Genomic DNA, 27,998 nt, shown 5'->3' with positions numbered 1-27,998 from the left:
CTGGAGGGGTACCAGAGGTGCCTCCTCTCCTGTGGGCACAGCAGGGCCAGGAGAGGCTCCAGCAGTGTCTGGTGGCCAGGACTGGGGCTGAGAGCTTGGGGTGAGAGGGAAAGAAAGGACATCTCACAGCTGAGACACCCTGTGGCAGCTTCTAATGACCTTGGAGAGCACAGGGACAGCGCAGAAGGGGAGGGGTGACAGGGACATTGCTGCTGGAATGCAGGAGTGGAGCTGTGCTGGGGACAGAGGTGCCAGAGGAATTCGGGTGGAGGGGCTCAGCCTGGCCATGGGGTGGGTTTGGGATACCTGGCCCTGGGCAGGAGCAGGTGCTGCCAGCCTGCTGCTCATTTCCATTTTAACTGCATTCTCCCTCCAGGGAGAACACACCAGGTAATCTCCTGTTTTGCTTATTCTGACATTAAAAAGGGAATAACAATAGGGTAACAACAACAAAAAAAAGATTAATTTTCAAAGAGTAATTGCCTTTCTGTTGATAGCACTGACAACTCCCAGGCACTTTCCAATTCCAGCGTTCGTGTCTTGCTCTGCCTCAGCTCCCGTGGCTCCGTGCCTGGAACAGGACCTGCAGCATCCGTCACCAGTGCCAATTCCCACTGCCCCCCTGCTCTGCTGGGACAGGGAATCAGGGGATGTGTGGGCTGGAGGAAGCTCCAGGCTGTAGCAGTGCTGTGTCTGGCTGGAAACAGTGACCACACCAAGGGCTGATGCTGAGCTGGGGCTCTGTCCGGGCTTTGTGGAGTTGCTGGACACACTGGACATCGGGAAGAATTTCTTCCTGGAAGGGTTGTTGGGCATGGGAAGGCCCAGTGAGGTGAGCAGAGAGGCACCTGACAGGACCCTGGCTTGGTTTTACTGCAGTGACAGCACCAGGGCCGGGCAGCCTGGGCACTGCTCTGCTTTAACCCTTCATTTTCTGTGCCTTTAAGCCAGGTGTTGCTGGAGCCCAGCTGCCTGTGCCCTCCAGCTGCTGGCTCCCATTCACTTGCAGTGCTGTGCTCATGGGTCTGGATGTGTGTCTGGTGATAATTGCTTCTGATTATGAGAGTATGGAATCATTAATGTTGGAAAAGACCTCCGAGATCATCAGGCCCAACCTCTGACCAGTCATCACCCTGTCAACCAGACCAGAGAATGTTCAGTCTTAAACAAAGTTCAAGAAATTTAGTAGTTTAAAGTAGTTTGAAGTTCATGAATAATACGCAGCTCATCTCAGGAGCCATCATTAACCTGTGCTGAAGCCCACTGAAGAATTTAAACTGGGTTTAAATCTCCTGTTTCCTGAGCAGAGGGGAGGTCTAGGTGTGAGAAGTGTGCCAAATCCTCATCTCCAGCCCTCTAGACTCTCCAGCAAGTGCTGAATTATTCTTTCCCACAATCAGGCCCATTCTGAATCTCCTAAGTATGAAATTAAAAAATCCAGTTCCTTGTGTCTCTGAAATTTATGGTGAACCTTTTGTGGATGCAGGAGAGATGTGGCAGGGGGGCCTGGGGCTCCCTCCTGGGCCTGACTGCAGCCTAAAAGCAGAACTGGAGAAGCCACTGTCACTGCACCTTATATTGGATTTCTGCTTGGGTCTTCTAGTTAGCAAGCGCTGTGAGTTCCCATTACTATTGGTAAATGTGAATTTGCAGGAGCTTGGGAAGCCTCAACTCTGACACAGGAGGCAAAGCTGAGTAACTGCAGTGGTGGGGGGACACGCTTTGTGATGTGTTCTGTGACAAACAGGAAACCAATAATGATTTGGAAAGGATTTAATTAACCTGAATTAATTTACTTAAGCAGCATTAAAAGTTTTGCCCAGAGTATTTGCTGTCTTATTTTTTCATTTCTATGTAAAAAGGTCCCTTGCTGGGTTTGTGCACGTTACCTTGAGGTTTTGATTAACTTCAGTGTTTTCATTAGCTACCTGTAATTAAATATTTATGGTACAGTAGATCCACGTTGTGCTGCCAGCAGGGGCAGTGGGGCTCAGGAGCTGGAGGGGCTGCTGCAGGGGCTGGATTTGTGCTGTGTTGGTCATTCCCTGCCCCTGGGCTGGATTTGTGCTGTGTTGGTCATTCCCTGCCCCTGCTCCTGCTCCATCCAGCACCCCTGGGCAGGCTCTGAGCCCTGGAGCAGCTGGCTGGGAAGGGCCAGGCAGGAACAGCATCCAATTCTCTCCTTTGGTGCCTCCTCTGGGCTGTGCACAGCTCATCAGGAGCAGGGAGAATTCACCACGTCCTCCTAAATCACCTTGTCAGTCTTTGCAATTTGGGCTCATAAAACTGGCAGGAATTACTTGTGTGGGAGACCTCGGGGGCCATAAAAATTGGGAGCTTTAGTTAGACTTAATTAGTGACAAAAAGTGGTTTTGTCAGACTCTTTCCTCACAGAAGCCTGGCTGGCAAAACCCCCCATGGGCCTTGGGAAGGGACTCCTGGAGCTCAGGCTCCTGACTCAGACTCCACACGCTTGTTTAAAAAGGGACACCCAGACAAAGGGAAGGGGAAATGTCCTCAGGGAGGTTTAGACTGGGTGTGAGGAAAATTCCTTCACACAGAGGGTTGTAAAGCCCTGCACAGTTTTCTCAGCCCCTCCAGAAGTGTGGGGCAGTGGTGAACCAGGTGATGGATGCTCAGAGAGGTCTTCTCCAACCATGATGGGATAAGGCAAAGCATCCACAAGCCAGTTCTGTCTCGTTGGGCTCAGAGCAGAAAAGGTGGGGTCTCTTTCAGGCCAGAAGCTCAGGAGCTATTTCAGCTTTCCCTGTTGAAAGAAGGGATGTGTTTCTGCTGCAAGCCAGGGCAGCACAGATGATCTGTTGCTGTTCAGCAGTCAGGGTGGTGGCAGCAGCTGTGGAAATTGGCTTAACTTCATTGACTTCCCCAGAAATGAACCAGTTCTTCTCCACTGCAAATCTGCTTCCATGGGACTTAATTGATTTTCAAGCTGACATTTTTACTAGGAATAACATTTAAAGTTCAGATAATGCTCATCAAGTATTTGCTTACTGGTGCCCCCACCATCCTGCCTGGTAAATAAGGTTACTGTACTACAGAAATCTGATAAATAGATGAAAATCTGGATATTTGGTTTATAATTAACCAACAGTAAGGCAGGGAAGGTGAGGCTGCCTGAGAAGAGCTGTGAGATGCCAGCACATCCTCAGGCCAGGGACTTGTGTCATTGTCACCTGAAATGAGGTGGATCCAGCTCCCAGGGTTATGGGATGCCCCTCAAGGCCCCAAAAAAGTCAGGTTGATTTGTTGAACTCAAGCACCAAAGAGTCTTTAACCTTCAGCAATGCAGAACATGTGCTGTACATTCCTGTTCAGATGATCCATTAAATATGCACAAAGTGCTTTTCCATCAGGTGGCTGCTGGCAGGGCCCTGTCCCCATCTCCAGCCACACCAGAGCGTGGCCCTGAGCACAGGATGGAGGAAAAGCCCCAAGGAGGGACCAGGGATCAGTGCCCTCTGCCAGTGCTCAGTCCCTGACTGTAGATATGGTGGCAGATATAAAATACTGGCTCTGGCACCAGAAAATTGTTCTTTGAATAATTGTATCATGTACTTCAATGTCTCTGATAAGGAGCAATTTGTGTGAGGAGTTGGCAAGTCGGTAATCCCCGGTTTTCCAAAGGCATTTTACAGGGAGCAGGGCTGTGGATGAGGCTGTTGATGGTATCTGGAGGGAGAAACAGGCTCCTTTCAAGGGGGGAAATGTTACAGCTGAAGTAAGGTGAGCCTTGCATTCAAAACTGGTGGTTGGAAATGTCAGGGATGTGAGAGACTTTGAATCCCTGGCTCTGATAAGATTTTTGACTTCACCATTTTGCCTTGAGCTGAGCCACAGGAGCTGGGCAGGGCCAGTGCTGGGTGACCCCAAAGTGCCCCCCGAGATGAGTGTAGGTACCAAAGGCTCAGACCTGATGGAAATCCTCCTTACAGCTCCTCCTTGTTCATTACTGCCAGGACAGGCAGCCTGAGATGCCTCCAGGGCTGGTGTTTGCTGTCACTTTAGGATCTTTGAGGTGTCACATGCAGAAATAACAAACCCAGGCAAACACAGGTGATGTCAGGTATTGTTTTCCCTTTTATTCCTGCTCTATTAAATGCTGCTCCCCTAGAAACAAATGTGTTGTGCACTAATTTGGTTGAGCGCCAGGAACAGCATCTGCATTTGCATTCTGTGAATTAGAAAGCAATCTGTTGCTAGAGGGGAGCTGGTGTAGTCATTTCTAGCTCAGAGTGCTCCTGAGATATTTCACCAAAAATACTCTGTGTCTGAGGCTGCTGCTGCCTCCTGTCTCAGATAAAAATGGCCACACAGGTGCTCTCGGAAAAGAATCATTCATAGCTATTTGTGTCACTTACCTCATGTTGCTCCAGAGGAACAACCACCATGCTTCCAAGGAAGACAGATTTATTTTTTCTATGAAGCTTTTTTTAGTAAAATGAAATGCTTGGGTTGTTTTACCTTTCTGTTCAGGAAATGACAAAATTTCACCTGCAGGAGGGTGAACTGGGGGGTGATGCTGGTACACAGATCCTGCACTCCTGGAAATGCCAGGAGCCTTCCAAATCACCTCTGGAGTGTGCTCTAGACGTGGTGTTGTACACCACTGTAAAACGGGTGAGGTTCTTCTGAGTGTGAGGGTTTGCAGTGAAAGCAAGGACAGTTTTACATCCAGGTTTTCAGGGCTGGCTGGGGCTTGGAGCAGCCTGGGACAGCGGGAGGTGTCCCTGCCCAGGGCAGGGGTGGCACTGGAAGGGTTTTAAGGTCCCTTCCAACCCAAACCAGTGGGATTGAGTGGTTCCATGACCTGCAGGACATGGAGGGACATCTTGCTGTGCCCCCTCCCGGTGTCCCCCAGGGCCCAGCCCAGCTCCCGCAGCCCAGGGTGAGCTCCCCTTTTCCAGGTGGGCTCTCGGAGATGCCCTGGCCATGCTGACTCCCTGAGAGCGCTCAGCCTTCGCTGCTGGAGCTCAGGAGCCGCTGAGTGCCCGGGTGTGCCGGGTGAGATGGGGATGAGGGGCGGGAGCTGCCGGGAGGGACCGGCCCGGTGCTGCCCGGGGTGATGGAGCTGTTCCCGGGGTGATGGAGCTGTTCTGTTCCGGCCCGGCCCGGGGTGATGGAGCTGTTCTGTTCCGGTGATGCCCGGGCTGATGGAGCTGTTCTGTTCCGGTGCTGCCCGGGGTGATGGAGCTGTTCTGTTCCGGTGCTGGGCAGGGCTGATGGAGCTGTTCTGTTCCGGTGCTGGGCAGGGGTGATGGAGCTGTTCTGTTCCGGTGCTGCCCGGGGTGATGGAGCTGTTCCCGGGGTGATGGAGCTGTTCTGTTCCGGTGCTGCCCGGGCTGATGGAGCTGTTCCCGGGGTGATGGAGCTGTTCTGTTCCAGTGCTGCCCGGGGTGATGGAGCTGTTCTGGCCCGGTGCTGCCCGGGGTGATGGAGCTGTTCTGTTCCGGTGCTGGGCAGGGCTGATGGAGCTGTTCTGTTCCGGTGCTGCCCGGGGGTGATGGAGCTGTTCTGTTCCGGTGCTGGGCAGGGGTGATGGAGCTGTTCTGTTCCGGTGCTGCCCGGGGGTGATGGAGCTGTTCTGTTCCGGTGCTGCCCGGGCTGATGGAGCTGTTCCAGCCCGGTGATGCCCGGGCTGATGGAGCTGTTCTGTTCCGGTGATGCCCGGGGGTGATGGAGCTGTTCTGTTCCGGTGCTGCCCGGGGGTGATGGAGCTGTTCTGTTCCGGTGCTGCCCGGGGTGATGGAGCTGTTCTGTTCCGGTGCTGGGCAGGGCTGATGGAGCTGTTCTGTTCCGGTGCTGGGCAGGGGTGATGGAGCTGTTCTGTTCTGGTGCTGGGCAGGGCTGATGGAGCTGTTCTGTTCCGGTGCTGGGCAGGGGTGATGGAGCTGTTCTGTTCTGGTGCTGGGCAGGGGTGATGGAGCTGTTCTGTTCCAGCCCGGCCCGGGGTGATGGAGCCGCTCCGTGCCCCAGCAGTGCCGGTGCCGGGGGCTCTCAGCACCGTGCCTGCTGTGCTCAGACCGGGAATTAAAGCCGTGGGAATGGCTTTTCCTGCTGGCACTCGCAGCCTCGCTGGCCAGGCTGTCTCAGGTGGCCATTTAGAGCAGGCTCGGTTGAAAAGAGCAGAGGCTGGGGGTGCTGGCACTGCTGTGCGCTGGCTGCAGGCGGTTCCTGGAGCAGCTTTTCGTCCCCTCCCAGAGCAATGAGCGATGCGCTGTGCCGGATCCCAGGAGAGGAGCAGAGGCGGCGGTGCCCGGTGGGAGGCAGCCCGGGGCAATGGGCACCGTTCCGATCGCTCGCTCTGTCCCCTGGGCTGCGTTAGAGATGAAAGCTTTCCATCTCTGCTCAGGCTGCCTGATTCAAGCTGTCCTTCGGGCTGTCCGGCCCGGCCCCAGCTCTGCTGCCAGCCTGCCCGCTGCTGCTGGGGCAGATGAAGAGCGCCGGGGAGCGCTGCCACAGTGCCTGTGCTTCCCTGGGAACCGGGACCGATCCTCCCTGGGAACCGGGACCGATCCTCCCTGGGAGCCCTCCTGAGCTGCACCACAGTGTCTGTGCTTCCCTGGGAACCGGGACTGACCCTCCCTGGGAACCGGGACTGACCCTCCCTGGGAGCTGGGACCGATCCTCCCTGGGAGCCGGGACTGACCCTCCCTGGGAGCCGGGACTGCTCCTCCCTGGGAGCCCTCCTGTGCTGCACCACAGTGCCTGTGCTTCCCTGGGAACCGGGACCGATCCTCCCTGGGAGCCGGGACCGATCCTCCCTGGGAACCGGGACTGACCCTCCCTGGGAGCCCTCCTGAGCTGCACCACAGTGCCTGTGCTTCCCTGGGAGCTGGGACTGACCCTCCCTGGGAACCGGGACTGACCCTCCCTGGGAGCTGGGACTGACCCTCCCTGGGAGCCGGGACCGATCCTCCCTGGGAGCCGGGACTGACCCTCCCTGGGAACCGGGACTGACCCTCCCTGGGAACCGGGACTGACCCTCCCTGGGAGCCGGGACTGACCCTCCCTGGGAGCCGGGACTGACCCTCCCTGGGAGCCGGGACTGACCCTCCCTGGGAACCGGGACCGATCCTCCCTGGGAGCCGGGACTGACCCTCCCTGGGAGCCCTCCTGAGCTGCACACAAAGGCAGGGACAGGGCAGAGGCTGGAACGGCTCCGTGCCGGGACATGGAGGGCTGGAGGCTGCACGGCTGCCGGGGCAGGACAGGGTTTGCCCTGGATGTGCAGACAGCGAAGGGAACAGCCCTCTGAAAAAACCCTCAGAAAGATCAAATTTATTGTTATGCAAAAGCGCTTGGTGTTTTCCAGCCCTCCGAGATCAGTGCGCATCGCTTCCCCATGAAACGCAGCCGGCCGGCATTCCTCACATTGCCGGAGTGAGTGGGGAACCGAGGAGCCCCATGTTCACAGGGGAGCTTTGACAGAGCCACTCTCAGCAAGCCTGGGGCACCTGGCAGCTCCCAGAGCCCCCGGCACCTTCCCCACCCTGTCCGGAGCCGAGCCCGCAGGGGGATGCCATGGGAGCATCCCGGTGCTTCTGTTCCCTTCCTGTGCCCTGGAGGGGGAACAGGGATGCTGTGGGATAATCCCGGTGCTTCTGTTCCCTTCCTGTGCCCTGGACAGGGAACAGGGATGCCATGGGAGCATCCCGGTGCTTCTGTTCCCTTCCTGTGCCATGGAGGGGGAACAGGGATGCCATGGGAGCATCCCGGTGCTTCTGTTCCCTTCCTGTGCCCTGGAGAGGGAACAGGGATGCCATGGGAGCATCCCGGTGCTTCTGTTCCCTTCCTGTGCCATGGAGGGGGAACAGGGATGCCATGGGAGCATCCCGGTGCTTCTGTTCCCTTCCCGTGCCCTGGACAGGGTGGGCTCAGGTCCCAGGGGGAATCTGGCCCTGGTAGGTTCTGCAGAGGGGCTGAAGTCCATCCCTGGACCTTTGGGGTCCATCCAGAACCTGCAGAGCTGATGGAAGGAGTTCAGCAAACTTCAAATCCTGCTCTGAGTGCTGGGTTCCTGTCCCCATGGAGGAGCAGCTCCTGATTTGAATGCCTGTTTTTGTCAGCATCCCTGGGGGTTTTATTTCCTTGGGCTGCTCTCGCTGCGAAGGGCGCTGATTCGTGTGGCTGAATCCTCGCCGAGGTGCTTGAGCTAAAAATGAAATGCAAATGTACAGGAGCTATTCCTGTGTTTTTCAGCTGTAGAAAGCAGAAATTGGAAAGATAAATTACCATAGTTCCCTTTAAGCACATATTGCTGGGAAGCAAACACTAAAACATCAAAATAAAGCTTTTTTTCCTTCTTCCCTCTTTTTAAAGCAGGAATATAATTATGCTCCATGGCTCTCACCAGAGCACAGATCAAAGCCATTAAGTAACTGCTCCTGGCTGTTTTGCTGTGGTTCTGGGTGGCTCATCCAGTGTTTCTGTGGGTGCCACGGGCTGTGGCTGGCACTGCAGGGAGCAGCTCTGGCACCCAGCCAGGGCTCTGTGGGCAATGGGCACCTCTGGCCTGGCCACCCCGGGGTGCTGAGGGCACGAGGAGCAGCAGCAGCAGCCCCAGGGAGCTGTGGGGTCCTGCCCTCGGCCCCTGAGCGTGCTTGCCAAGGCAAAGGCTGGGGACAGGGAGCTGCCTGCAGGCTGCTGGTAAAGTGGATGCTCATAGCAAGTCACTTGTAGCTTCAGTGTCTGCTCGGCTTAGTCTCATTTAGGATAAAAATCTCTCTCCGAAGCTCAGGGATGCCTAAAATGCAACTCCCCTGACTCCCACTTTGCAGCAGGACAAATTGGATCCAAGGCACTGACAGCCCTCAGTCTGGAGCCTGGCGATGGGCACCGGGTCATTTTCCCCAGCACAGCCAGGAGATTGAGCAGAGATAACACTATCCATCATTTTTAACACGGACAGGCTTGGCAAAAAAAAAGACATTTCAGGACTGAAAGCAATTTATATTTCCCCACAGAAATGTTCCTCTCTTAAAAATACAATAGTTCCCTTCTTGATTCCTTCTTCCTGCGTGCCCCTCCTCCAGGGCACGTTCCAGCACTGGCTTGTTCCTGATTGCAGGGAAAATTCCCAGCTCCTGCCTCCCCACTGGGAAAGGAAACGAGAGCCCCAGGAGAAAAGGCAGCTCTGGAGAGGAGACCTGAAGAGAAAGGATGAGCAAAAAAGGGAATGATCCAAGTGGGGAAAAGACAGTGTCCCTTGCAGGAGTGGGAGCTGCAGCATCACCCAGGTCCCAGCCAGGCTCAGCTTCACTCTCACATTCACAGAAACTCACCTGTGGCCAGGTTAATGCCACACCACCTTTGGCCAAGGCCCAGACCAGGTCCCAGATCCACAGGGATTTTTTGATCCATTTTTTGGTGGAGTCAGGATCCCTGGAGGTGCCTGAGGAAGGCCTGGAGGTGGCACTCAGGGCTGGGGACAAGGTGGGCATCGGGCACAGCTGGGATTTGATATTCTGGGATGTCTCTTCCAACCTCAGTGATCCTGGGATTCTGTGCCCCATGTGCCACATAACTGAAAACCAGCCCAAGACTCCCTCAGTGGTGTGTGGCAGGGCTGGCACCCACTCAAGGTGTCTTGGAAGAATGACTTTGGGGATTTGTCGTGGTGACCTCCCCAAAAACTGCACATGGACATTTGTGCCACTGCAGAAAAGGAGCCTTTGCATGAGGGTATGGGAAACGGATCACCACCTGGCTTGGGTGAAATCCAGAGCTTTTGTTTGGAAAAGAAGTTTCCAGAAGAAAAGAACAAAGTTTTCCTGAGCAATGTTCTTTCTCATTTGCCCTTTCCCCAGGCTGCCAGAGGAAAACTCTCCATCTATGCCATGGCTGCTATTGGGTCCCCGAAAACACAGATTTAAAGACAGAGTTGCCCTGAAATGAAGCAGGATATTAATTAAAATCTGTAATTGCAGCGCTCCTGAGCCAGTAATGATAGGATGTGTGAGTGTTTCTCTGTGATTCCTGTTAATCAAGAGGAGAGCCAAAGAAACAATACGTTAATCACAAAAGTGAAGATTTCTGAGCACATAATGGTTGGTAAGGACCCAACTGCCATTGATTATCCCCGGGGGTTCACACACCATGGCCTTTTGTGCCTTTCAGAGCCTGCCTGAAACAGAAACCCCAGGGATGCTCCCGAGTGGGCACCGAGGGAAGGGCGGTGATTTGTGCTGTAATTGCAGGAGTTTTGGTCCCGGGAGGGGCTGAGCTTCCATCTGGGCACCTGCAAATCCTGAATCCCTGCCACTGCTGCTGGAACAAAAGCTGCCCGAGGGGATTGGCAGGATTGCTGTGCTGTGTCTGATGCAGGTGATGCTGTGTCTGGGTCCATCCCAGCCCTGTCCTGCTGCTCTCCTGGAGGGGCTGGGGACACAGTGCTGCCTCCTCTCCTGGGTCGCCTGAGGCTCTCCTGATCCCTCTGCTAATTCTCTCATCCCGTTTGTGCTTCTGGTTTGAGATACATTTGTTGAGCAAGCAGTAAATCTGTCACTCCAGCAAGTGCCTAATTAAGCTACTCAGTCCCAGGAAGTCTTTGTTTCCTTTCAGAAGATAAATAAACACCATCCACCACAGTATTTCTTCTTCCTTCCCTCCTCCATCCATCCCCTTTCCAGGCACCAGTGCAGAGCTCTGGGAGCTCCAGCTGGGACTGGGACCTGCCAAAGCCCTTAGAATACAAACCCAGTAACCCAGCACAACAAAAAAAGCAGAATGTTCTTCTCCTGCTGCTCCTGAGGTCAATCAGGATGTCAGAGCCAGCAGTGCAGGAGCAGCTTGGCACTCACAGGCAGCGCTGCCTGGGCCTGGCAGCTCTGGGCACAGAGGTTCTGTCCTGGGTTTGGGAGTTCTGGGCACAGAGGTTCTGTCCTGGGTTTGCAGCTCTGGGCACAGAGGTTCTGTCCTGGGTTTGGGAGTTCTGGGCACAGAGGTTCTGTCCTGGGTTTGCAGCTCTGGGCACAGAGGTTCTGTCCTGGGTTTGGGAGTTCTGGGCACAGAGGTTCTGTCCTGGGTTTGCAGCTCTGGACACAGAGGTTCTGTCCTGGGTTTGCAGCTCTGGACACAGAGGTTCTGTCCTGGGTTTGCAGCTCTGGACACAGAGGTTCTGTCCTGGGCCTGGCAGTTCTGGACACAGAGGTTCTGTCCTGGGTTTGCAGCTCTGGACACAGAGGTTCTGTCCTGGGTTTGCAGCTCTGGACACAGAGGTTCTGTCCTGGGCCTGGCAGTTCTGGACACAGAGGTTCTGTCCTGGGTTTGCAGCTCTGGACACAGAGGTTCTGTCCCTGCCCGTTCCTCCTGTGCCCGCAGTGCCACGGGGCAGAGGCTGCAGGTGATATCTCACACCTGGGTTCCTCTCTTTGCCCTCAGGAGAAGGTTGTGGAGATGTGAGAGCTGCCTGCTCTGGAGCTTCAGCTGGGCCCTGCCCTGGAGGCTGTTTGGGGTGACCTGAGCGTGGCCATCCCCAGCTCCAGCTGGGCCATGTGCTGTTCCTGTGATCCCCACATTGCCCTCATTGGAACCCCACCCTTTCTGCTGCTATGATATTACTCAGTGCCAGACATTTTACTGCTGAGCTCATGAGACTGGCTCTAACGCTGGTTTGGGCCTTGAAATAAATTGCAGTTTCATCAGTTCCAGGATAAATCACTTAATAGAATTTCCCAGATGCTTTAAAATTAAGTTTATATTCTCCTAAAAGAATGTCAGGCTCATTGCTGTGATGGAGGAGCTCTCGCAGTTTACCAGAGAGTTAAACTTCTTCCCTTCTAGCTGGAAGTCCAGTTCCTGCTCCTTGGAGAGGGGCTGGGCAGGGTCTCCCTTGAGCTGAGTGTGGAAGCACCTGGAGGTGTCTGACAGAGCAACTCCCAGAGGGTTTAAACCCCGAAGCAGCACAAGCTGCCGGTAGCAGTGGAGGGGTTGGGATGCACTTCAAGGGTATTTTCTGCTCTGCTGAGGGACCTATCTGACCCTCATGGAATCTCCTGCTCCTGCGGAATGAGGTCACTGCCCAGCAGCTGGCTGGAAGGGTCCCTGGGGGGGTCTAGGGCCACCTCTGGTGACTGTAATGTGACCCTGAGAGAGAAGAATCTTGCTCCAAAAGAGAATCCCAATGTTGCCAGCCAACTCATAATGAAGAAATGAGAATCAGTTAAATAAAGGTTACGGTGGGGGTTTGGTGCTGTGGGAGCCAGGGAAGCTCCGGGCTGGCTTTTGTTTGGCTTGGATGTGGATGAAGTGCTCGTGCTGGGCAGTCCATGGCTCCAAAGGGGATGTGCTGGGGACAGGGGGTCCCCAGGGGGATCAGACACCAAGGAACACACTGCTGTGGGGAGAGCAGGCCAGCTGAGCCAGCGGGGCAGGGCCTGGCTTCAACAGCCACATTGCTGTGGTGTGTTTAACCTGTGCCCTTGGCTCGGGATGCCGAGCTCTGGGGGGCACTCGGAGCACGCAGCACTCAGGAGGGGTTTGGGCAGTCTGGCCACAGCTCTGCCTCGGAGCAGGGCTGGAGCTCAGATGTGCAGAGGTGTTCAGGGGCTGCTGGAGCCAGCCCTGCCTTTCGGGGTGAGCTGAGCTGCCCCAGCACTGCTCCCCCTGGGCTCCTCTGTGAGACATCTCAAAGTGCTGCAGGATGCCCTGGGCTCGCTTTCCAGCACAGCCTCTGAGCTGACTCTGCTCTTGCCAGGATGTTAATGAGTTCTGGGACCTCTCAGCTTTTCCTTCAGTTCACCAGCAGAATGTTCTAAGCAGAATGAGGCTTGGGACGGGAGGAGTGCCCTTTGGGTGTGAGCACCGCTCCCCTGGGTGCTGTGGGCCATGTGGTGGGGACACGCTGCTGTATCTCTGGGTGGCACCTGGCCCCAGCCAGGCTGAGGGACTGCTGGAGCCAGGGCTGGCTGTGCCTCTGCTGCTGGGAGCCTGTCCTGGTGCACAGCTGGAGGGTGCTGGGACACAAATGCCTTTTGCTGACCCTGGGTGTGCCCATTCCAACTGCCATGGCACCGTCCCCATCAGCCCGGGGTGCAGCAAAGGCTGCCAGGGCTCCTTTGGGCTGCCAGGGCTCCTTTGTGCTGGGGGCTCCTTTGGGCTGGGGGCTCCTTTGGGCTGGGGGCTCCTTTGGGCTGCCAGGGCTCCTTTGGGCTGGGGGCTCCTTTGGGCTGGGGGCTCCTTTGGGCTGGGGGCTCCTTTGGGCTGGGGGAACCTTTGGGGTTTGCTCAGGGCACGGGGGCTCACTCAGGGGTGGGCAGTGGGTGCAGGAGGCAGCACGTCCCAGCCGGCACTGCTGGGATTCCTGTGAGCTCCTCTCCACGTGTTGGGGCTTTTCCATCGTTCCCAGTGCTCTCCCAGTGCTTTCATAACAGTTCCAGCCACACCATCAATATTTAAAGAGGCTGCAAGTGCTCGTCTCCAGCTGAGTGCAGCCCTGCATAGGAAACTTCTGCTGGGCCCTCCGCCCTTCCTTTTCCTAGGGATGGATTTGACTTTTATTATGGATATCCAGAAAGGAGGATACCAGAAAACATACATTAGACCAATAACCATATCATAAATATGTATTTGCACTGGAGCGGGCAAATTTATCTGCAGAATGATTTAAAACAAAATAAATTCGCAGGATAAATTATTCAGTGATTAATATTTGACCAGGCAGAGCGTATGCAGAGTTACCTTAATCTGTTTGGAGGCCTGGGTAATGCACAGCGTTGTGCAGGATTTTTACAGCTGTTAAATATTAAGGGCCTCTTGGTCATGTGCACGGGGGCCCTATAAATCATTTTGTCTCTGTAAAGGGGCCTTGAAACACAAGTAAATCACTTTGCTGCTTGGTTTATGGCCCTTGTGTGCAGCAGGAGAGATATAAAAAGGCTTAATGTGTAAATGAGGGTCTGACTCTGCTGCTTTGGGATCGGTGATACTTTCCCAGCACCAAACTCTCTGCGGGAAGCGGGAGCGTGGCCAGAGGCAGCACACAGCGAGCTGCAGCAGCTCCCTGGCCTGTCCCATGGGCTGAGGGGTCCTGGGGCTCCCCTGGCCTGTCCCATGGGCTGAGGGGTCCTGGGGCTCCCCTGGCCTGTCCCATGGGCTGAGGGGTCCTGGGGCTCCCCTGGCCTGCCCCAGCCCCCTGCCCCAGCCCGGGCTCAGCCCGGTGCCAGCCGCTGTGCTGGGAGCACGGGGCAGCCCAGGGATGCTCAGCCTGGGACAAGGCTCAGCTCAGCTCATCTGCTGCCCAGCAAGCTGTGATGGAACCCCAACCAAACAGGAGCCTCTGCCCCAGATACTGCTAATGCTGCTTTTAATGTTATTGTTGTTAATATGTAAGAGAAATCTCTTAAACTCAGTGAAAGCCATCAGCTGGCAGGATGGAAACTGCCAGAGCCAAGCTGTCACTGTGATATCATAACTAGAGCAAATGGCTTTTGATTTGGTGATGGCAACGAGACAGACCTTTAGCTGTAAATTATTCATGTACAGGACTAATACAGCAAACATTACAGACCATGCCAAAATACTCCTTGGATATTTGTTATGCTTGACTGCGATGCAGACGAACGATTCCTTTGTCATCGGCAGTCGTTGGTGAATCCCTGATCTTCAGCTACTGCTTATCACAGCACAAATGCAAGTACCCATGAAATGAAATTTCACTGTATTAATTAAATATTTTGTGTTACAGATTAATCTCCCACATTGAGAAAGAGTTTGTTCTATTTTCCGAAGGCAAAAGGTTGAATTTGGGAGTGAAATACAATATCAAGCCCCAGCAAGTGGATAAATCCTGCTAAGCCGTGCATCCTCCACCAGCACCCCGGACCCCAGGGCCTGAGGCTCCCAGGTGGAACAGGAGCTTCCTGCTGGCACAAAGCTGCTGAGCTGCTCTGTGCTGGCTGCAAGGGCCCAGTGGCACCCAACACACCCAGCCAGGCCCCCGTGTCCCTGTGTCCCCGCGAGTGGCACCGTGGGCAGGGTCCCCAGCTGGCACAGCTCCTGGCAGGCACGGCCCATGGCCCTGCTGCAGCTGCAGCAGCTCCCCAGGGAGCAGGAGGTGCCTGTGGATGGATTCTGGCTGCCCAGGAGCAGCTGGACAAGGCTGCCAGGCCACCAGGGCTGGCCAGCGTGGCCCCTGGGACTCAGCAGGGACTCAGGCCTGAGCAGCTCTCGGGAGGCTGAGCACGGTGTGAGCAGGAGCTGTTCTCACTCACTCAGCTGTTGAGATGAAGCTGAAACATTTACACGCTTCAAACGACAGTTTGGGCCTTTTTGCTCTGTTTATCCATCCCACCTCTGTCCTCACACATGCATTCCCTGGACTGTGCTTATGGCTGGGCAGGGATGCTGGGCTGGGGCTGACCCAGCCCTTGGGGACCAGAGCCTGCACCCCCAGGGCTTCCCCTGAAGCTCCAGCCTGCTTCTGAGAGCTCCAAGCACCACATTCAGACCTCACAGCTGGTCAATAAATAATGACCATAAAGCACTACAATGAGCCTCTTGAGCAGCAGGTCACGCATGCATTTACAGTGTAATTTATCTTTCCCCAGCAAAGGAACTGGGCTGCAGCCTTTGGTTTTCAGCAGATAAAGCTGAAATAAAGCAATAGGTGAGACCTGAGCAGCTGCTCCCTGTGTCAGCATCCAGAAATGACTCCCAAAAACAAGATCTGGATCGTTTCCTTATGGCTGAGTGGAGGAGAGCTGAGGGAGGGCCTTTAAACCATGGGCTGCTGGGGTTTCCTCCCCTTCCCCACACAGAAAGCCCTTTGCCCTGCTGGGGTCAGTCTGTCTGTCAGGACTATGGCTGGAAAGACCTGGGCTCTGTGCTTTCCTGTGCCATGGACCTGCCTCATTCCTTAACAAGCTCCTTCCCTGACCAAATGTCTTTGTTTCTGTAGCTGATTTGATGGCAAGAGGGCCCAGGAGGGTGCAGGAGGGAAGGGGGAAAGGAAATGTCTCAAGCAATTAGTGTGATTAGAGCAAGCTGAACGCTGCTTCCCTAAAACTGCAGCTCCCACAGAGCTGTTCCTGTCTGAGGGGGATGGAGCAGGGCCTGGCCTGGCCGTGGCTGCTCTGGGAAGGCTTGGTGAGATCATCGATCTCTTGGGTGCTGCTGGATGCCACTGGTGAATGCCCCTTCTGTGACTACCTTCAATTTGTAACTCAAATCCCAGAATCACAGGAAAACACAAATTGGATTTTGAGCTCCTCTCGACTCCACCACTCAAGGCAGCCCCAGCTGCTCCTCCAGGGCTGCTCTGGAACCTCCATCCCGTGGCCTTAATCCTAACCCTGACCTGGCTGTCCCTGCTGCTGTCCCCCTGGCAGTGTGCTGTGCTGCTGCCCCTGTCCTGCGCTCTGCAACACCTGAAGGGTCCCTGCCCAGCACCACCGTGCTGCCCCTCCTCATCCCCCCAAACCCTCCACAGAAGGGAAAAGCTTCTGATCCCACAACATTTAGGATTGCCCAAGCATGGGTAACTTAATTGGTCTTGAAACCGGTGCTGAAAATGTTTGGAATAAAGTGTGTCTGGAGGGTCTCCCACTGCCTGCGTTTATTTGATGCAAAAGTGCTTTGCTCAAGATGCTAAATCAGATAAACCAAACCATTCATTTCTGAAAGTTCAATTCACCACTTAGAGGATAGAAAATAAACCAAGCTAAGCCACAGCACCACTGAACAGCGAGATACGGGATTTAAGGCAAAGCCCACTGTGCCTGGGAATGTTTCTCACATAAATCAAATTTATCTCTGTAGAGCAGAAGCCCAGTTTATGAGGTTCAGACAGGGAAAAAATAAGAAAATTTCCAGAGAGGGTGTCTTAAATAGCTCATAAAAGCCGAGCATCTGCCCCTATGGAAAGGGATATCTGATAGTCCCAGAAAAGCGCCGGCCCCAGCGCGGAGCTGGGCTCCGTCTGCGGAGGGCTCGGAGCATCCCTCCCTCCCTGTGGCAACCCTGCTCCAGAGAATCCACAGCCAGCAGCCTGCCAGGGCTGTCCCCCAGCCCCTCCTCATGTCCCTCTGGCGGGGCAGGCCAGGGGACAGCTCCTGTCCCCATGTCCCTGTGCCCGGGGCTGGCAGCGCTGCCCCACGGCACGGCCTCTGCAGCTGGGGCTGGGGAAATGCAGCCAGGACAGAGCTGCTGGTCAGTGCCTGTGGCCAGGGGAAATGCCACTGTCATCCCAGGGGATAAATAAACTGGGAGTGCCCTGTGGCACTGCTGGACAGCTCCTGCCCTGTGCCTGTAGAACCACACAATCCTGGGTTGCAAGGGTCCCTAATATCAGCTTGTTCCCAGTCCCGGCTGCTCTGAGCCCCATCCAACCTGACCTGGGGCATTTCCAGGGATGGGGACTCCACCACTTCCCTGGACAGCCTGTTCCAATGCTTAACCAGTCCTTCAGTAAAGAAATTCTCCCTAGCAATGCAATCTGAACCTCCCCTGGGGCACCTTGAGGCCATTTTCCCTTGTCCCATCCCTCATTCCTGGGGAAGAGGCAGATGCTCCCCTGCAGCAGCCTCTAATTAGGAGATCAGTAATGGCTTTGAGCAGGAAAGAGGGAAGTAATTTCCAAAGTAATTGTTTTCATAAGCATCTTTTTCAGCTGGATGTCTCAGCAGAGCCATTTCTGGCTGCTCGGCTGCCCTGGCCCTGTCCCTGTGGCCGGCCCAGGTGCAGCCCATGGTGCGTGTCCCCTGTAATGGGGACATACATCATGTCACTGTGCCCAGCCAGAAACAGCTGTTCCTGCTGCTCTGCCGCTGCCAGCCAGGCCCAGGGGCAGTGCCAGCACGGGGCTCAGCGGGCAGGGAGCAGATAATAAACTCACTGTGGGCTGGTGGCTGCAGCTCTCCTGCAGCCCCTGGCAGCCGTGCAGGTGTGCTCAGTGCTGCCTCACACGCGGCTGTGCCCACTGCCAATGGGACAGGCTCCCTTCCAGGCCCTGGGGCACGCTGGCAGGGCTGGAAGGGCTGGTGTGCTCTGTCTGCCACCCTTCACGTGGCATCCAGCATGGGAGCTTTGCCCTCTGCCTGGGAGTGCTGGGAACGGGGGAGCCTGGAGACCCCTCCTCTGGAGACAGCAGCTCCTGGCAGCGGATCCCCTCCTCCCTGGGAGGCTGCCAGGGCGAGCAGCAGGGCTGCATTCACTCACCTTTAGCAATATTTGCTTTAAATTCAAAGAATCTCCTCCCACCGCCACCCTTTTTCAACAGAGTCGCTTCAGTTGTGTTGTAACAGCTCACTGCCTGCTATAAAGCTTAATTATTGATTGATAGCCCTGTTATACAGCTTAATTATTGATTGATGGCATCGTGACTGCCTGCTGTGCAGGTGGAAGGGAAGGGACTGGTACAGCAGGGAGGGGAGCTGGTGACCCTGAGGGAAGGAGAACAGGGCTGCAGAGCCCAGGAGGGCTGGCCAAGGAGCCCCTGGGAACAGCTCCTGGGAAGGGTGACTTTTGGGAACAGCACTGGAGCACAGACAAAGGGACACAGGGAGGATACTCCAAGAATAGCAAATCACTTGATACTGGGAGTAAAAGATGAGAGAGAAGAAACTGGAGCGACTGTAAGAACAGAACAAATGGGAGGTGAAAGGGGTGAATTTCTCCATGTGATGGTGGCGCGCAGAGGCCACTGCCAGGACCCAAGGAGACAGATTTATATATAGTGCAGATGAGTGCCAGGTGGGAAATGAAAAGGAAGAGAGTATGGGATTAAATCATCACGAGAAAAAAGTGAAACTTGAGTCTTTTAAAAGGAGAGCTGGGATTCTTCCAACTGTATCCAAAATAAAATGTCTTGAAAAGACAGCAGAACTGTAGCTGGATTAAAAACTACCTTACTGGTTGGCTGCTGGCAGCAACTCCTCATTTAAGAACTGGTTATCTCCCAGCCTGGGGATTTCCCTGGGTGCCATGATGGAGCAGCCTGTCAAGCTGTGCCCATCAGTGGGTGACAGTGAGTGACAGCCCGGCTCCCCCTGCCCCGAGAGCTGTCCCTGCAGGGACACCCAGCCTCCTGCTGAACACTCATTGAGCTTACTTGATTTTCATGTCAAAGCAGCTCTGCTGGGATTCCGAGCCCTGGCTGTAAAGCCAAACCAAACTGCTGACCCCATTAACCCTTTCCAGGCCGTGCTTCCTGTCCCAGGGCTGTCAGGGAATCAGAGAGCTTGGCTTGGGAGGGATCTCAGAGAAAACTGAGCTCCAGCTGGTTAAAATAGAGAGATACCAGAGCTGCCATCTTGGCAAGTGTTGGAGGTGCAGCCCCAAGAAGTGCCTGCGATCCCTTGCCTCAGCCCTCGTCTCTCCCCCTGCTGAATCGACAGCTCCTGTGCTATGGTACCTGCCAGGGGACAGGAGGAAACCAGCAACCAGGATCCTGCTCCTCTTTTTCCCTCTCTTCCCTGAGATTTCTTTGCACGGATGTCATTTGTGGTGGGGGTAAAGGGGAACATGCAATTTATTCTCCATTATGTTCAGAGTAATGACAAGTCTTAAAATAGCTCTCAATTAGCGATTGATTGCAATTAATTGGAACAACACAGGCTGACACGATAGCTTCGGATCTCCAGAGCATTTTTGAGTTCATGAGCTCTAATTTCCAAAAATTCAAGAATTCTGGCTCCCACATTACCACAACCATCTGTCAGCAGTTTCACACACAGGTCTTCGAGAAGCAGCAACAATAAACACTTTGGCTTTGCTAATTAAAGCAGGTGTCCAAATCGGGGCTCATTGAACATAAACTGGGGGGTTCCATCTAGCTGTGGAAATATCCCCCCATTGCCCAGGGAGGCTGTGGGCTCCCATCCCTGGAGCTGTCCATGCCAGGCTGGACCGGGCTGTGCTGGCCCTGCAGTGCTGCAGAGCACCTGTGGGCAATCCCCGAGCTGGGGCAGCGGGAGGGGACGTCTTTTCTGATTATTCAGACTAATTGGTTGTACCATTTCGTTAATGCATGATGGGAGTATCTTTCTTAATAAGAGGAGCCTGCATCACTTCCCTGCGTTGTGGCTGTTGCTCTGCTGGCTGAGCAGAGGGGCTCAGCCCGGCCAGGGGTCACTCCAGGGATCACCCAGAGAGGACAAGGAAAACCTTTCTCCTTAGCCCAGATCACTTTCTTTCCATCCAACTTCACTTTCAAGGTCTTCAGCATTAATTGAAAGTAACAAAGAGCAAAAGGAGAGGCTGTGTTAAGGTACTGAGTTAATATAGCACTGATAAATTAAAAAATATTCAGAAAAGTCTTAAATTTGAGGAGACAAGGCTGAACTGGAAGAAGGAAGATACCCGAGCTTGAGTTGTTTGGCAGAACAGAAAGAGCAAATGCTGTGGGCAGAAAAAAATTGAAATGTCACTTAGGCTGGGGCTGGGGGGTTTGGGGGTTCTGGGGCTCACAGCTGGGGCTGGGGGAGGCTCTGGGGCTCCCAGGGAAGGCTGTGCAGTTGTGGCCAGCTCGGGGGGCAGCAGCAGAGTCCAGAATGTTCCTTGCACAGTGCAGTGGTGCCCAGGAGGGGCAGTGGCCACAGGAGCAGGTTTCTAAGAGCGAGGAGCTGTCTGTAAGGGCTGGTCCCTGCAGCCTCAGTCTGACATGGCTGCAGGGACCAGCTTGTCCCCACGCTCTGTGTCTCAGCATCCCGCTGCTCACACTTCAGGCTGCTCCCTCCTCTCCAAATTTTAACTTCATCACATGTTACTTTGAGAAGATCCCTATATAAATATTTTGGCTCATTTAATATGCCTTCTGGTATTTTAACACCAGGTCTCTTATTTTTCTCCACCATTTGGGGAACTTATTTTTATGTTCAAACAAATTTGGTACTCTTACAGAAGTTCATTTCCAGAAGCAAGTGTTTTAGGGAAGATTGCAGGAGTGCTGGTAAAATGACAGTGTGCTGGGAGACTCCTGATGGAAGTGTGTGTGTGCTGCTGGGGACTGCCTGAAAATCACTGTGCACAAACAAGACAGACCAGGGAACAATTCTGGGGTTTATATTGGCTTGGCAAGTTCCAAATCTTTAAATGGAAAACACTTTGAACTAGAAATTTTAAATTTTAATTTCAATTTCAATTGAATTCAAATCAGATGGCAGCATCCAGGTGTCCCCAACTGCCCCCAGAAGGGTAAAAAATTGTGTGAGCTTCCTAAGGGGGCTGGAACAGCCAAAGGGTCTGTCTGTTCCCTTCCCTCCTTGGTTCCCTTTCTCCCAGTTCCTCTCCCCAGATCCCTCTCCCCCACCCACTGCTGCCTTTGAACATATGGGAGGGTTCCAGCCAATGATGTTCCTGCCAAGTCCTTCCCAGCTTTGTCTCTCACTGAGATTTCACTGCAGATACTTGATCCTAAAAGCAAATAAAGCCCGGGGTGTCCGTCCTGCAGCCAGGACAGGTCCTGGAGCCCATCGGTGCCTGGAATGTGTTGTTGTTCCTCAGCTTCTCCTGGGTAATTTCATTTAGACACGGGCATTTTCTGCTGATAAGTCTGGCCCCATTACTGAGTCAGAATGTATTTATTAAAACAATTAGAGCTTGGTGTCTCATCAGTGCCAGCCCCTCCATCCCTGCACACCCCAGCGCTGGGCTAAGCCAAACCTCGCTGTCCTCAGCCTGCACCGACCTCATGAACAACAGGGCACGGCTCTGAAAGCTCCAGCACCTCCTCCTTGGGCCCTGGGAGCGAGCAGAGGGTGCAGAAGGTGGGGAGCACAGGGTACCAGGGCTCCTGCAGGCAATGGGAGCTGCACAGGGGTGCCCCGAGCTGGGGATGCCCCATTCCCCCCGGGCATGGGGGATCAGAGCTGGAACGGGACCCACTGAGCCCCAGCAGAGAACAGAGAGGGATGAGGAGACAGCAAAACCCAGAGCAGGGAACAGCTGAAATCATGGGACAGCAAGGGGAGGAGGAGCATGAAACAGAAATAAATCAAATCAACAACAAAGCCCTAAAGCAGAAGGAGCAGGGAAAGGAATAAAAGGTGAGGGGACAGCATAAATGGACCAGAGTGGATTGAGAACAGGAGGGAAATGGCTCAGGTGATGATCACAGGCTGGGAGGTTGTTCAGCCACACACGTGAAGGTAAATGAGTGTCTGGATACAGAAAATATCCCTGTCTGCCTCACAAATGGGCACCAGATGTGTCTGAGCTGTTGCCTGGGGACATTGTCCCTTCCCAGCCATGACAACATCCCCAGCCTGCCCACAAAGCTCAGGAAAAAGGGCTGTGCAAACTGCAGAAGCTGAATAAAACATCAACTGAACATAAACTGAATGAACATCATTCTGAGAAGGAGCCTGTGAGTGAGGGCAGTGCTGTGGGAGAGCTCAGTCCCCATCACAGTGCATGCCCTCTCACAGCTGGCACTTCCAGCACAAATTCAAGGGGAGGAAAAATTAAAATATTTCCTGATTTCCATTTCCTGTAGAATGGAAATTTGTAACATTTGTTCTGAAGCATGACAACATTGTATGTCTGGGCACTGGGTCTTGGGGCACTTTCAGACCCCTCAGAGTGTTTCTGTATCCCCCCCTGGCACTGGGGTGGCACTGCCAGCTGGGGGACAAGGGGATGGGGACAGGGTCCTGCCCCGTGTCCCCAGGACTGTCTGTGCTGGGCTGTCCATCCCAGGCATTTCCCAATTCCAGCACTGCTCAGGGGTGTCTGAGCTGGGGGAGGGTCCCTGTGCCATCTCTCACTGGCTTTTGTCAGTCTTGGTTTCTATCCCAGCTCCTCGCTCCTCCCCAGTTTTCTCACAGCATCTGTTCTCCTGCACAGGGATTTCCCATTCCCTCCTTGCAGCCTGCATGTTGGGAAAGAGGGAGAGAAGGGGAAAACTGGGTGGCTGCTGGTCTGCATGTCAATTATACATCACAGGCTTTGCTGCTGCTTCAGAAGCTTCTAATAATAATTATTATAATTAGGGCACTGGGAGAGAAATGTGCTGAGATCAGGGAGGAAAGCAGGAAAGCCAGGCCAGAATTAATTAGCCACTTTTATCTAAGGATCTCAAAGCATTTAGACATTAATTAATGAGTGCTGTGGTTAAGCCAGCGCGATGCTCCTTTGCCGCGGTCGCGGGCTCAGCCCCTCCTTGCCCACCCTGGCTGCTCTGCAGGAGCTCTCCCAGCACTGCAGGACACAGAAATGGTTCTTGGCTCCCTGTGGTCCCCTGTGTCCCCAGCAGCTCCGCAGAGACACGGGCTGGGCAGGTGTGAGCTGTGCAAAGCCCCAGCCCTGAGCACCCTGAGCACCCTTGGGCAGCCATGGGCACCCCTGAGCACCCTTGGGCACCCTTGGGCACCCTTGGGCACCCCTGAGCACCCTTGGGCACCCTTGGGCACCCCTGAGCACCCTTGGGCAGCCATGGGTACCCCTGAGCACCCTTGGGCACCCTTGGGCACCCCTGAGCACCCTTGGGCACCCTTGGGCACCCTTGGGCACCCCTGAGCACCCTTGGGCACCCTTGGGCACCCTTGGGCACCCCTGAGCACCCTTGGGCACCCATGGGCACCCGTGGGCAGCCAGGGCTCCCTGCCCAGCCCAGCCCAGCCCATGGAGCTCCCAGCTGTGCCACCACACCGGCCCTGGGCTCCAACAAAACTCTCTACTGGGGCAAAGTCCTTTCTGTCTCCTGGCTTACCCCGGTGTGCCCATTGTTGGTGAATATTCATTACGCGAAATTAGCATCTAATAGGTCTTAATTGACTTATAAAAGCCTTGTTTTGTGGTAATGAAGTCTATACTGTAGCTGTGCCTGGTGGCAGCTGGTGGGTCCCTCTGCCCCAGCTGCCACCTCGGTTCAGTCCCTTCTCCTTGCCCACAGTCCATGGAAGATGTGGAGATGTGCCTTTCCCATCCCTGGCAGCGTTCAAAGCCGGCCTGGAGAAACCTGCTCTGGTGGAAGGTGTCCCTGGCCATGGCAGGGGGTTGCAGTGACATTAACATCCCCTCCAGTCCAGACCATCCTGGGGCTGTGTGCAGAGTTCCACTGACCATCCCAGCAGTGCCCTGGCCATCAGCTGCAGTAACGAGCTGGAATCCACACAGCTCCTGGAAGCGCTCTCAGAGCACGTGGGTCAGGGTTTTACAGGGGCTCAGTTCATAATGCCTTTGTCCAAGCCTAGGAATTGATAAAAAATTTCAATTTAGCCATTATTGACTGTTTTCAGACAAGACACAGGGCAGCTTTGAAGTGAGTCTGTAAATTAGATAAGCCCTGCAGCTCCCAGACTGAGAGACTCCTTCATCATTGACAAGGAAGAGGAAGGAGGAGATGAGGAGCCTTCCTGACTTCTGTAAATTGTTCCAGTAAATTGTGAGCACTGTGCTCCAGGCTGGGTGAGGATGGAGACACAGGAGAGCAGGGCAGTGCCAGGCAGAGCTCACAGCCCCGTCCCCAGGCTCTGCTCCCCGGCTCAGGGCTCTGAATGGCACCAACACCTATTTCTCTTTTTCTTTCTTTTTCCCCATTCTTCGATGGGGGTCTGGAGCAGGGGCAGAGCAGCAAAAAGTCACCTCAGTCCATGGTGTGAGGAAGCTTCCCCAGCTGGCCCCACAGGAGCTCTGGTGCAGCTGTGACCTGTCACCGTGTGTCCCTGTCACCGTGTGTCCCTGTCACCGTGTGTCCCTGTCACCCTGTGTCCCATCACCGTGTGTCCCTTCACCGCTGCCAGCCCAGGGTGGAGCTGCAGCTCCAGCCACCCCCTGCCCATTCCCTGCCCCTCCTGCAGCCCTGTCCTGCTGTGGAGAGCCTCCGGCCCGGCTGTGGCGCTGGGGACAGCCCGTGGCTCCTGTCACATCACAGCAGGGGCAGCAGAGCTCGGCCGGGGCTGGGGGGGCTCTGCAGGAGCTGGGGGTGCCCATTGCCAGGGCAGGGAATGCTCCAGCTGACCTTTGTGGGCACGGAGCTGGTCCCGGTGCCAGCTCCCCCCTGCTCACGGGCTGCTGGGCACGGCTCCAGCTGGAAAACACCGGGAATCGTCCCTGTCCCGGGAATTGTCCCTGTCCTGGGAATCGTCCCTGTCCCGGGAATCGTCCCTGTCCCGGGAATTGTCCCTGTCCCGGGAATTGCCCCTGTCCCGGGAACTGCCCCTGTCCCGGGAATTGTCCCTGTCCCGGGAATTGCCCCTGTCCCGGGAATTGTCCCTGTCCCGGGAATCGTCCCTGTCCCGGGAACTGCCCCTGTCCCGGGAATTGTCCCTGTCCCGGGAATTGTCCCTGTCCCGGGAATAGTCCCTGTCCCGGGAATTGCCCCTGTCCCGGGAATCGTCCCTGTCCCGGGAATAGTCCCTGTCCCGGGAATTGCCCCTGTCCCGGGAATTGTCCCTGTCCCGGGAATTGTCCCTGTCCCGGGAATAGTCCCTGTCCCGGGAATTGCCCCTGTCCCGGGAATTGTCCCTGTCCCGGGAATTGTCCCTGTCCCGGGAATTGTCCCTGTCCCGGGAATTGCCCCTGTCCCGGGCTTCCCGAGCTGGGCTCCGGCAGAGGAAGGAGCCAGAGCCCGCGGTGGCTGTGGGCAGGGCTGGTGTGCCGGGGGCTGTTCTGGGGGCAGGGCTGGGGTCTGGGGAGGGAAGGGCGTGCGGGGGGCGATCCCTGCAGGACAGAGGCTGCCGGTGCTGGATGCACCAGGATCTGTCTCTGCTCTGCTGGGGACCCCCGGGGAGCAAACGGCACCTGCACAGCTCAGGGGGCTCCAGCCACACCTGCACAGCTCAGGGGGGCTCCAGCCACACCTGCACAGCTCAGGGGGCTCCAGCGACACCTGCACAGCTCGGGGGGCTCCAGCCACACCTGCACAGCTCAGGGGGCTCCAGCCACACCTGCACAGGCCAGGGGGCTCCAGCGACACCTGCACAGGCCAGGGGGCTCCAGCCACACCTGCACAGGTCAGGGGGCTCCAGCCACACCTGCACAGGCCAGGGGGGCTCCAGCCACACCTGCACAGCTCAGGGGGCTCCAGCCACACCTGCACAGCTCAGGGGGGCTCCAGCCACACCTGCACAGGCCAGGGGGGCTCCAGCCACACCTGCACAGGCCAGGGGGCTCCAGCCACACCTGCACAGGCCAGGGGGCTCCAGCCACACCTGCACAGCTCAGGGGGCTCCAGCCACACCTGCACAGCTCAGGGGGGCTCCAGCCACACCTGCACAGCTCAGGGGGGCTCCAGCCACACCTGCCCTGTCACATCCTCGGTGCTGGTCCCTCCCGGAGGATTCAGGGGATGTTTCAGCATCTCTGGACTGTGAGCAGCTGATGGCAGCGGGGGGGATGGAGGAGCTCCAGGCTGGGGGGGCAGCTGCTGTCGGGTCCCGGGGGATGCTCAGGTCCCTGCGGGGTTCCCGTGGCTGCCCTGGCAGTCCAGGGGGGCTCAGCAGCCTGTGCTGGGGTGAGGGGGGGTCTGGAGCTGCCGTAACCCCGGGCTCTCTGTGCCCTGCAGGCGAGCCCTCCCGCTGGTCCTCGTCCCACTGCGACTGCTGCTGCAAGAACGGCAAGGGCGACAAGGAGGGCGAGAGCGGCACGTCCTGCAACGAGCTGTCCACGTCGAGCTGTGACAGCCAGTCCGAGGCCAGCTCCCCGCAGGAGACCGTCATCTGCGGGCCTGTCAGCCGCCAGCCCAACACCCAGACCCTGGAGCGGCCGGCCAAGAAGGGCCCACTGCACCTGCTGCCGCAGGCCGAGATGCGCAGGAAGAGCGACCTGCTCCGGACTCTCACCTCCGGCTCCCGCGACTCCAGCTCCGGCAAGAAAAAAGCGCTGAAGGAGAAGCTCTCCATCGAGGAAGAGCTGGAAAAATGTATCCAGGATTTCCTCAAAATCAAAATCCCAGACAGGTTTCCCGAGAGGAAGCACCCCTGGCAATCCGAACTGCTGAGGAAGTACCACCTCTAGGCTGCGGGTGGGGAGAGCCAGCTCCTGAGTGACACAAAAGTCATTCCCAGTAATAACTATTTCTTAGGTCACCAAAACCAAAATCCATCTCTAGTACTGCCTAATTTGCCTATTTCACCTTAACATTTCCGGTCGTAGGGGAACGATATTTTTGCAGTCCTGGAAGCACAATGACAAACGCTTTTGTTTGTAAACCCGGAGTCTTACACAAGCTGAAAACCTTAAGGGCACGAGCAGGCCCACCCCAAGGGATGCTGGCGTGGCCCCAGAGCAGGCAGGGCAGGGTGCTGAGGGCTCCTGGATCCTGCTCGGAGCACACGAGCTGCAGGGAGGAGCACAGCACAAAGCCCCAGCTCTGCCCCGGCAGTTTAAGCATGTGTATTTATATATGTGCATATATATATGTGTGTATATATATCTCTGTGTATATATATATATGTATATATATATCAATATATACTGCTTAAAGATTTTCTGGCTCGCTCCTTATAACTGCACTTTCTCAGAAAAGAGCATTTTTATAGTCTGTGGATGTCCCGTTCCTTCTCCAGGCCTTTGAGGGCTGAACAGTAGAAATCCATCTCCCTGTCTCTCTCCTGCCCCCCCTGCCAGGCCTCCCCCGTCCCTGGGGCACTGTGAATGTGTCCCAGGGGAGACCAGGGCGCAGGCTGTGGCTTTGTGTTACCATCAGCAAAATATTCCGTTTGTTTGGGATGCTCCTGGCCCTCGTGTGCTGCCCAGGCCTCTCGTGTCTCCCAAGGCTCTCGGTGGTCAGCGGTGCTCTGTCCCCGCTGGAAAGCCCCGGGGATGGCTGTGGGCTGTGCAGGGATGCTGGGGAGGATGTTCCCTCCTGCAGGTGCCAGGTGTGTGTCCAGGAGCAGCTGTCCCAGCTGGCAGGGACAGCGGGCACCGGGCCCCAGCCCGCCCGGGGGCTCTGCCCTGGGGAGCTGCAGGGGCTGTGCCAGGAGCAGCCCCAGAGGAGCCCCCTGCGTCCCCTCCCGCAGGTGCCAGCCGTGCCAGGGCCGTGGTGGCACCGTGCCTGTGTCCCCTGTGTGTCCCCAGAGCCCAGGGACGGGCAGGGCTGG

At 55.7% G+C, this 27,998-nt stretch overlaps 1 protein-coding gene across 1 annotated transcript in view; it reads left to right on the top strand.

Moving 5' to 3' along the window:
- The window catches only part of KCTD16 (potassium channel tetramerization domain containing 16), a 54,788-nt gene extending 27,404 nt beyond the window's left edge, over positions 1–27,384 (top strand). The window contains exon 3 of the mRNA XM_023936349.2: positions 26,462–27,384. Within this exon, the coding sequence (XP_023792117.1) occupies positions 26,462–26,913 (452 nt within the window). The 3' untranslated portion in view covers positions 26,914–27,384. The remainder of the gene's footprint in view (positions 1–26,461) is intronic.
- Positions 27,385–27,998: the final 614 nt, after the last annotated feature.

Source organism: Cyanistes caeruleus, chromosome 15 (genome assembly GCF_971803275.1).
Source record: "Cyanistes caeruleus chromosome 15, bCyaCae1.hap1.1, whole genome shotgun sequence".
NCBI classification, from domain to species: domain Eukaryota; kingdom Metazoa; phylum Chordata; class Aves; order Passeriformes; family Paridae; genus Cyanistes; species Cyanistes caeruleus.
This window is presented reverse-complemented; position numbering and strand designations above follow the sequence as displayed.